Source organism: Henckelia pumila, chromosome 2, assembly GCF_033568475.1.
Source record: "Henckelia pumila isolate YLH828 chromosome 2, ASM3356847v2, whole genome shotgun sequence".
NCBI lineage: Eukaryota > Viridiplantae > Streptophyta > Magnoliopsida > Lamiales > Gesneriaceae > Henckelia > Henckelia pumila.
The window spans coordinates 151774195-151784160 of record NC_133121.1 but is presented as its reverse complement, the minus strand read 5'-3'; the positions used below and the strand labels follow the sequence as shown (position 1 = coordinate 151784160).

Here is a 9966-nt window from a genome sequence, read left to right as displayed (position 1 = left end):
TGAAAGGATTGCAAAGTTGCATCTTTAATTGAGTGATGCGGCCACGAGAGGGCTTGCCATAGGTCAGAGCAAGGATGTTCCAGGCGGCAGTGGAGGTGGTAGCAGTTTCAATAAACAAAATCAAGGAAGGAGACATCGATCCAATTATGATATTTAGGATCAACTGGTCCTGGCGGATCCAGGAGGTGTACTCAGGATTCAACGTTTGAGTTACAGCGGCGGTGGCGATGGTTGTGATTGATTTGGACAGACAAGGATGAGAGTCATCAATAAAGCCAAAGAGATCATGACCAGTGATGGTCGTGAACTGCAGACGCCAAAAAAGATAAATGAAAGAGGTGAGCTTCAAGGGCGCGTGGACGACAACTTGAAGGAGATCGGAGTTGTAATGATGTCGATGACAGTCATAGAGCCCAAACGAAAAAAAAAGATGGAAGATTTTTCCAGTGGCTGTGAGGCGCGGCGGCGACTGAAGGAGGCTAGGGTTAGGTTTTAGTAACGTAGGTCATGGACTCTTGATACCATGTAGAAACTAACGAAATGAATACACGAGATGTTTATCTACAACCTAAAAACCTAAGAAAGATAAATATTACAAACAATAAAAAATTACAAGATAAAAGGAAACATAATATACAAAATATATACAATATATTACAATACTAACAATGTTGTACAAAAAGACTAGATCATATTATAAGGGATGCAAGATCAAAATATTTTATTTTATATTTCTGAAATTTATCGATCTCTTCCAAACTTCCACGTAAGTTCGTCTCATGTTTTGCTGTGGACAATTATAACTTGTTTCATATACTTACTTTAGCGTATGCTCATAAAATATTTATCTTCTTTTCTGAGCAAAACCATCTTCTTGTTTTTCGCATATTGGTGGATTAATAATCGGGGAAAGCACAAAATGTATTAAAATTTAATTATTTTATAGTTAAGGAGTGGAGTTGGGGATGAGAAAAAGAACAACGGTTTGATGCATAGATTTTTCATTTTCTAAAATTTCGCCTTTTTTCGTACATCTGTCTATATTTTTACTGGGGAGGGGGAGAAAATTTCAGTCGTTTGTTTTGTGCTTATTATCGATGATGTAATCAAGCAAACCCACAATGGTTAAATCTGAATCCATTATTATTCATGTGGAACCTTATTCTGTTGGATAATACGAACTCGATCGCTCCTGGGTTTTTGTTCTTGTGTTTATTTTTGGGCTAATTTGATGAAGGTGAAATCGTGGAAAGTTGTAATCTTTTGGTTGTCTTTTTGATTACTTGTTTACCTTGGTTCTGGGGAAACAATGAACGTTCGTGGAGGAGAGGTGGCGCCAGCTGTGGTGGGTACTCCAACGCCGCTCGAGTGGAAATTCTCGCAGGTGTTTGGTGAAAGAACGCTTGGTGAAGAAGTGCAAGAAGGTAAAAATTGAATTCAAAATGTTCGGATCTTTTTGTGAGATTCTGGGTTTTGCTTCTTTTCTGTTTTGTGATTCTCACCTGGTTGATTTGGTGTTAATATAAACTATGGTGCCGTAGTGACTTAATATTAATGCTAGTTTGTTCTAGATATTCTCACTGCATGCGCTTGATCATGTGCATCGAGCTAGAATGCTCAACGTACTGTACTGTGTTTACCTTGTTCTATCTTTGAAGAGGCCTGATTGGACTGAACGGCAAGAACCAATGTTATATTTAGGCACTGAAATATTGGAACTTACCTTTTCGCTCTATGCATGTAGAAGCTAAGTTGTTGCCGAAAGCCTATGGACTTGATGGCATTGCCTCAGTCACTCCCAATTTCAGGAGAGGTGGTAGGTTTTGGAACCCCACATCAAATGTCTGTATCGAAAAAAAAGAAGTTAAGTTGGGGTTGAATCGTGAATGTGATCAACAGTTGTGAAATTTGTGGTTTAAATATGTTCAGGCTGTTGTCAGGCCTGTGTTGTTTGGATTGATATGTTTCCATCGCAAGGTTATTTGAAAAATCAATTTGGATTAAACTGGATTGTAGCTGTCTGCTAATGTCTTTCGTTGGTGTTTGAATTTTTATGGTGGACACTTTATGAGATGATATTTAGTTCCCATAAAGATGTAGTCTTCTATGGGTTCCAATGACACATTGCTTACGGATGTGGGGCAGCGTGTGCGAAGGATGGCTCTTATGTATGACCATGTCGGAATCATATCATATTTTGGCGTTATATAAGTCCTTATATAAGAATAAGAATATTGAATTTACTTTTTAAGTATGGCGAAGTGTTGCATTTATTAAATGTCGGTAAGTAATTGATACTACACCAAGTATGTCGCCCAAATTAGGTTTTAGGCATGATTTCTTGTATCCCTTAGCAACTGGACTTGCACCTTCTGAGTGTTCAAATTTTCTTTTCTTTTGTTGGAGAAGAGAACAAACTGCTATAGTCACAATGTTGCTGGAGTCGTTCATAAACTCTGAATAAGATGAATGGTGATAGTCTGGTTCTCCCTGAAGTGGCATTCTGGCCACTATGGAAATCTTATCTATAGGTATTGAAATAAATGGTGAATCCCATGTGATACACAGGATTAGACTTGATAATTGGTGGATGGATTTGGTCTATCATTTGAGTCTCTTCTATCAGAGTAAGTATACTTGTGAACTGGGCATGAGATTCATTATCACAGTGATGTTAAAATTTTATATCATGATGCCTTTTGTAAATTTTATGAGATTTGCACATTTTTTGACTGCTTCAACATGCTCTTGCAACCTGGCATCAATGATTTGTGAATCTATTTGGTCATTTCTATTGAATCTTAATGTAATTAAATTTGTTTTAGCCTTTCATTGTTCCATGATTGTCAAAGTGAAGTGTGCAGCAGAGAAGAAGAACATTGAGATATTTCTTCATTGTGTTAAAAATGAATTAATCAGTCAAATATGTACGAATGATACTATTTATACCTAAAGCTAAGGAAAATGAAAAACATGCTTTTTACTATTCCACCAACATATTGATTAACAAATTCAACAATCATCATGCATCAGATGGATGTTAAATTTTTTTAATTTGATTTGAGATATTACAAATTTTGAAAATGTGTGTGGAACTGAGATGTTTACTGTTGATTCTTTTCTCCCTGACAGTAGATATAATATCTGCAATTGAGTTTGATAAAACCGGCAGACATCTTGCGACTGGTGACCGTGGTGGAAGGGTTGTGTTATTTGAAAGGACCGATACAGCAGAGGTGAGCCTCTACGGGTTGAAGGAATTTATTTTGTTGGTGATGGGGTCAATTACTCTTAATTTAATTTCCTTTTGCAAATTTACTCAGCAATGTGGTGGAAATAGAAGAGATTTAGAGGTGTGGGACTATCCAGTAAGTCGACATCCAGAGTTCCGGTACAAGACTGAATTTCAGAGCCATGAACCTGAGGTAAAGACTGCAAATTTCAACTCCTTTTTATTGGTGTTCATTGGCATGATGTGGATGCACTTGCTAAAATACAAATGCATATGTACATATTTGCAGTCATTATTCAACCTTGAAATTTCTTAATGATTTCCCCACTTTCTTTCTCCCATTTGCTCTTCTAGGTAAAAGTAGATAGGAAGTTTTGAAATTGTGATAACATAGGCTTACACATCTTTTTTTCTTCAGTTTGATTATCTCAAAAGTCTGGAAATCGAGGAGAAAATCAACAAGATTCGGTGGTGCCACACAGCTAATGGTGCCGTCTTTCTTCTGTCCACTAATGACAAAACAATTAAGTTTTGGAAGGTGAGATCCAGCAAATCACCTTTGATCTTGTCTTTTTTTTTATGATGGCTAAAGAACCATTCCGAAAACTTATTGTTCTAAAGATTAATGGTTTAAGTATTTATGCGTACAATTTGGTCTTGGGAGTTATATATATTTGAAGTTCTTAGTGTGTTTTTTTATTACAAAACTGGTCTATCATTTAAGCATTTATGCTTGGTATTATGCACTGACACAAGCATCTGTGTCGTTGTCTTGTGTCAGTCATCACTCCATCAATTGTTTTTTGTTTATTGGAGTTCTTCCGATTGTACTCCCTGCAACCCTTGTGAGATGCCTCTTTACTGTTCCGAAATACAGAATAAATCAGAAACAGCTTATTCTATTTATGGATTTTAATAGTTTCTATTTTTGAGTCGAACAGGTCCAAGAGAAGAAAGTCAAAAAAATTTCTGAAACGAATACATACCCATCTAAAGCTGCTGGAAATGGTAATGCTGCAAGTTCAAGTGTTTCTTCAAGTCCTAAGCAGTATCTTTCTAATGGTGGCTCTCCAAATCAACCTTACAACTCTTCGATCAATAATGACTTGTCCTTTCCGCCTAAGGGCATTTCTTCACTGCGATTGCCGGTGGTAGTTGTACTTTACTGAGCTTTCAGTTTTACTCTTAGGATTACAAATTTCTATATGGTCCATCATGATTGAATTGATCAACAAAGTGTGCTATTAGTTGTGTCTTTCTGGTATCCATCCATCCTTATCAAATATCACACATCACTCTCTGCTACCACCTAGTTTAAACCAACTTTAGACATGTACCTGCTAGAAACACTGTTTGTCAGTGTCAAAACTTTATGTATGCTGAGGGCTTTCATTAAAAATCTGACTGCATACAACACGTTTTAGCTGTCAATTCACTGCTTCCTTTTCTGGTACTCGTGTTTTTCTTAGTAACACTGAATTGTGCTATTCTAGGTGACTAGTGATGAGACCAGTCTTGTGGCAAGATGTAGGAGAGTTTATGCTCATGCTCATGACTACCATATTAATTCTATTTCAAGTAACAGGTGATAATTCACATAAGTTCTTAATACTTATGCCCACCTCTGTCTGTTCTTTAATGTTTTTCTCTAATATTTTGCTATTATCATCACAACTTCTAATTTTCCAGTTATATGTTGATTTGATTTTTTTGTATTATTATTTTGCTGCTCCATTTATATCCTCTAGCTGGAAATAGGGTATGGATGGCAAATCATATTTATTGAGAAAAATATAATCATGTTCAGGGTCTGATCATTGACCGTGTTACTTCTTGTACGAATGTCAAACTAGAAATCACCAAGGAGAAAGTTGGGATGCCCAGTGGAATTATAGTCATTGGTAAAATAGGTTAATCTTTTAAAAAAGCAAAATACCTGTTGAATTATTCTAAGAAAGGCGAAAAGGAAATGGTATCATGATTGCATGTGCTAGTATAGTTTGTTGATCGATACACTATATACTGCGGCCACTTGATTTTTCTTACCTTGATTAATGATAAAGGTATCTTAGTAAGTTTTGATAGTAATTTCTTTCTGATATAAATAAATGTTATAAGCCTTTGTTTTCACCACCAACACTATATGATGCTTTGAAATGCAATTTGTATGCTTGATCCTGTAATGCCTTGGAACTGCCACTTGGGGTATATTCTGTATGCTGTCAAAGAATAGGCAAATAAAAGTCCATAATCTCTCCCAGGCCCACACCCTTTTGTCCAATTTTCGATAATGCGAGTTAGATACCAAATAATGTATTTTTTGTAATGCTTTTCAGTGATGGTGAAACATTTATATCAGCTGATGATCTGAGAATAAATCTTTGGAATTTGGAAATAAGCAATCAAAGTTTCAATATTGTTGATGTGAAACCAAAAAACATGGAGGATCTTACAGGTGAACCTGCTACTGTTGTATTATTGTCAATAATCTATTGTTCTTTACTTCTTTCATTTCCTCATTTTTGGGATCACTATACAATTACTTGCAGGCTGATGCGTCTTTTAAATTCTAGAAGATTGTGGTGATTCATTTTCCTCGTGTCACCAATTACAAAAGTAAAAAACTAATAGATCATTTTCATATTAGGAAAACACCTTTATTTTCTTGAATATTCATGTATTAGTAAGGAATATCATTTGGCAAAACTAAATGATCAGTTGGCTAAACAAATATCAAATCATCATAAACTGTAATTCTAAAGTTGTTCAACTGACTGATGCCTCTCTCATTACAGAGGTGATAACGTCAGCAGAATTCCATCCTTCTCATTGTAACACGTTAGTGTATAGCAGTTCAAAAGGATCCATTCGTCTCATTGATATGCGGCAGTCAGCTTTATGTGATTCACATTCTAAAATGTAAGTTAGATGGTCATATATGGTTTTCGGCTCAGTTACGTTTGTAGTGAGAAATCGAAATCCACCATCTTTTGGTGGTGTATTTATGTGTAGGAGATTTTGAGAGTTATTTTTTTTTTATGGCTACAATGATATTGCAAGTTCTTTTTTATGGATGAGATCTTGATGTTCCATTGACAAACAGATTTGAGGAGCGGGAAGCACCTGGCTCAAGATCATTTTTCACAGAGATAATTGCTTCGATTTCAGATATTAAGTTTTTGAAGGATGGAAGAAACATACTGAGTCGTGATTACATGACCCTAAAGGTAAGATACTGTGATTCTTTGACTCCCATGCCTGTTTGTAATACTTCAATTGATCAAAGAGTTTGTAGTTTCTTATTTTGACTCCTATGCTTTACTCCTGACTTAATTTATCGGGTATTAGTGAGCGCACATAGACATCATTTGATCAGTAAATCATGTGCATCAATGGACAATTAGCTATTAAGATTAGTATTCAGGTGTTGGGAAATGTGTATTGTGATTAAAGAATTCAGGATGAGTGATGGAAACTAGTTGCTATCAGTTTGACTTAATTCTTTTGATGGTCGGATTTGCTTGACAGTTGAACTCGAGCTTGTGGAAGTAATCAATGTAATAACTTTCTATCCTTCTGTTCAACCATTACAGTGATAGTGGAGATCATGTTCTACTGTTATATTTCTCCGGGTGAGGTGGAAGATGATCCATTACTGCTGTTTCTTTGGAGCATGATTACAATTAACATTAAATTTACTGTACAGTCCTGTTTTTTAAAATTATTTTTTTATGTATAGTCCTGGTTTTTGTGTCATCAATTGATTAATTCCTATTGTATGGCTTCAGTTATGGGATATTAACATGGATTCTGGTCCAGTAGCTACCTACCAAGTTCACGAACATTTAAGACCGAAGGTAAACCATAAACTTCATCCAGGTTTACCCCAATTATTTTTCAAGTGGTGTTTTTTAAAAGTGTAATTTGTTCATGTCCAGCTATGCGACTTGTATGAAAATGATTCTATTTTTGATAAATTCGAATGTTGCCCAAGTGGTGATGGTCATCGAGTGGTAACAGGTTCTTACAGGTATATGTTATCAATTCCTGTTTCATTCTGTTGTTATACTGCTTCCAACCTGCTTCTGATCCCAAAAAGTACTCATCTTCTTTCAGCAACCTGTTCCGTGTGTTCAATTGTAGCATGGGCGGCACCGAAGCAACTACGTTGGAAGCTAGCAAAAACCCAATGAGGTATTAACTGCGGTCTACGATTCTGCTTTCGGTTGAACATTTATTGATTCGTAAGAAAATGTTGTTTCTTACTGAAAAAATATGAAACACGATATTTCATTTTCAGAAGGCAGATCCAGACTCCTTCAAAACCTGCCAGATCCATAAGCAGCACCATTAGCCGTGTCGTTAGACGAGGTTACTTCATATCCTTTTTCTTCTCATGAACTTTAAAGCTACTGGACTCACTCTTTGTTTTCTCATTCGTATAATTCATCTAAATGCCAAGTTTCACGATACAGGTGACTCAGAAGGTCCTGGATTCGATGCCAATGGAAATTCATTTGATTTCACCACAAAGCTACTTCATCTTGCATGGCACCCATCGGAAAACTTAATCGCCTGTGCTGCTGCAAATAGTTTGTACATGTATTACGCATAGAATCTGTGTTCTTGGAACATGGTCATCATTTCTGGGTCCTTCATTCGAGAGTGCGTTTTTGCGTTTAGGGTTCATAATGATATCTTACTTCCAACACAGCACAGATTCCAAATGGCAAAGGGTCCCGAACTGTGTGTAGTATAACTCGCAAAGAGGATCGATGTTCTCTTTAGCCTGGCAGATGGCGACTTAATTATCAATATTTCTTTGATTTTTTTGCAGTTGTGTTGTTTAGTTGGGTTGAAGTCCGGGGCGAAGGGATTCTACTTCTCTGACAAACAAAACTAAAAGTAGTCTTGTACTGTTGCTGGGTTTGTTTTTTAAATACAGCTTTGAATCCAGGTATTTGGACTTGACAAAAACCTGTAGATGATCTAACGGGTAAATAACGGGTAAATTTTGTGAGACAGAAAAAATCTCCTAATTAGGTCATGATAATGTATTACTTTTATGTTAAAAGTATAACTCTTAATTGTAAATATAAGTTTGATTCGTCTCACGGATGATCCGTGAGATCGTCTCACAAGAAATCAACTCTTTGGACCTTGAAGTTATGATTTCTTGGATCTAGGAGATCGGATACTAAATGACGAAAACAATTATTATATGTTTGTATTTTCAAGAACAAAAATACAATAATTAAAAACATAAATAGAATATTCAAAATTAAAATTATTATGAGAAAAAATTATTTGGCGTGAGAAATATGGAAAAGAAAAACAAATTGAGATCTCTAGGACTCGAAAGTTAAACTTGAGTATAAGATAAGAATATATTAAATGATGAAAATAATTCTTTTATTTTATGAATTTTATAGCATAAAATATTTAAAAATTTATATCTACCAAGTAATTAATATTATGTATATATTTTATATTATTATTATTATTATTATTATATATTTTTTATTTTTTTATAGTAGAGATTTTTTAACTAACTTTCAATTAATTGGTGAAGATTGAGATTAAATTACGATTATATTCTAACTTAATTTTCAACATAATCAAAATTATTTGACAAATTTGTTTTTTTTTTTTAAATTTTTATATGGTCTCATCTTTTTTTAGCAATTAGATGTTATTTTATTTACCAAAATGACACACTTTATCTTTGTTTGTATTTTTAAATTTGTAGATTAGATTAGTTATCACTTTTAAACTTTTGAATATGTAATTCATCGTATGATTTTTAAAAATAACATGAAAATTAATTAAAATTTTTTTTTTATATATATGGACGTATCGCGTCCAAAAGACTCTAGTTTATCTATATACTAGTATTTCACATGCACGAGATGTTTTTTTATACAATTAATGATAAAACTTTAAATGTTATATATGATGTACCAATTTTCATATTAAAATTTGAAATTTGATCGGATTTTATCACTAATTTTTAGTTTTAGTTAACTTTTTTTTGTACATAATATATATATATATATATATATATATATATATATGAAATTTTTTAAATGCTATATACGATATGTACACATTTTCAATTCAAAATTTGAAATTTGATCGAATATTATCTCTAATTCTTAATTTTATTTAAATTTGGTCGAATATATATGCGTGTGAAATTTTTTATAAATGCTATATTCGAATATGTATAAATTTTATGTTAAAAATTTGAAGTTTGATCGAATGCTATCATTACGCTTTAATTTCATTAATTTTTTGTGTAGTGAAACTTTTCTTAAATGTAATATATGACAATGTACTAATTTTCGATTTAAAATTTGAAATATGATCGAATATTATCACTGATTTTTTAATTTTAGATAATTTTGTGTTTGTATATATGTGTGTAAAAACATGCATAAATGTTATATGATAATGGGGTTAGTCTATGCTACACCGGAAATGTTTCTCCCCCTATTTCAATACCATTAGATCACGTGGGACCCATATATTTTTATGAAAATTGACATATTTGTTGATGATCCAATGATTGACATTTGACCACATCATGGGGGAAGAAGTACTCCAGGTGTAGCATAGAATAATCCATGATAATGTACCAATTTTTGGTTGAAGATTTGAAATTTGATCGAATGGTATCATTATTTTTTTTATTTTAGTTATTTTTTTGTGCCCACGTATATGTTAAAATTTCT

General features: G+C 33.8%; 1 protein-coding gene across 3 annotated transcripts; it reads left to right on the top strand.

Annotated features, from left to right (window-relative positions):
• Positions 1-772: 772 nt before the first annotated feature.
• LOC140879509 (serine/threonine protein phosphatase 2A 55 kDa regulatory subunit B beta isoform-like) lies at positions 773-8152 on the top strand. Of its 3 annotated transcripts, none has more exons than XM_073283253.1 (14): positions 773-1424; positions 3136-3236; positions 3324-3425; positions 3651-3770; positions 4174-4386; positions 4726-4817; positions 5569-5687; positions 6028-6151; positions 6336-6459; positions 7021-7089; positions 7171-7262; positions 7349-7426; positions 7533-7603; positions 7708-8152. In XM_073283253.1, exons 1-14 carry the CDS (start codon positions 1310-1312, stop codon positions 7845-7847), a joined length of 1560 nt encoding a protein of 519 aa, XP_073139354.1. In that variant the 5' UTR covers positions 773-1309; the 3' UTR covers positions 7848-8152. The 3 variants fall into 3 exon arrangements, with proteins under 3 accessions (XP_073139354.1, XP_073139353.1, XP_073139352.1); XM_073283252.1 differs by having other exon boundaries at positions 3133-3236; positions 4174-4383; XM_073283251.1 differs by having other exon boundaries at positions 774-1424; positions 3133-3236.
• Positions 8153-9966: the final 1814 nt, after the last annotated feature.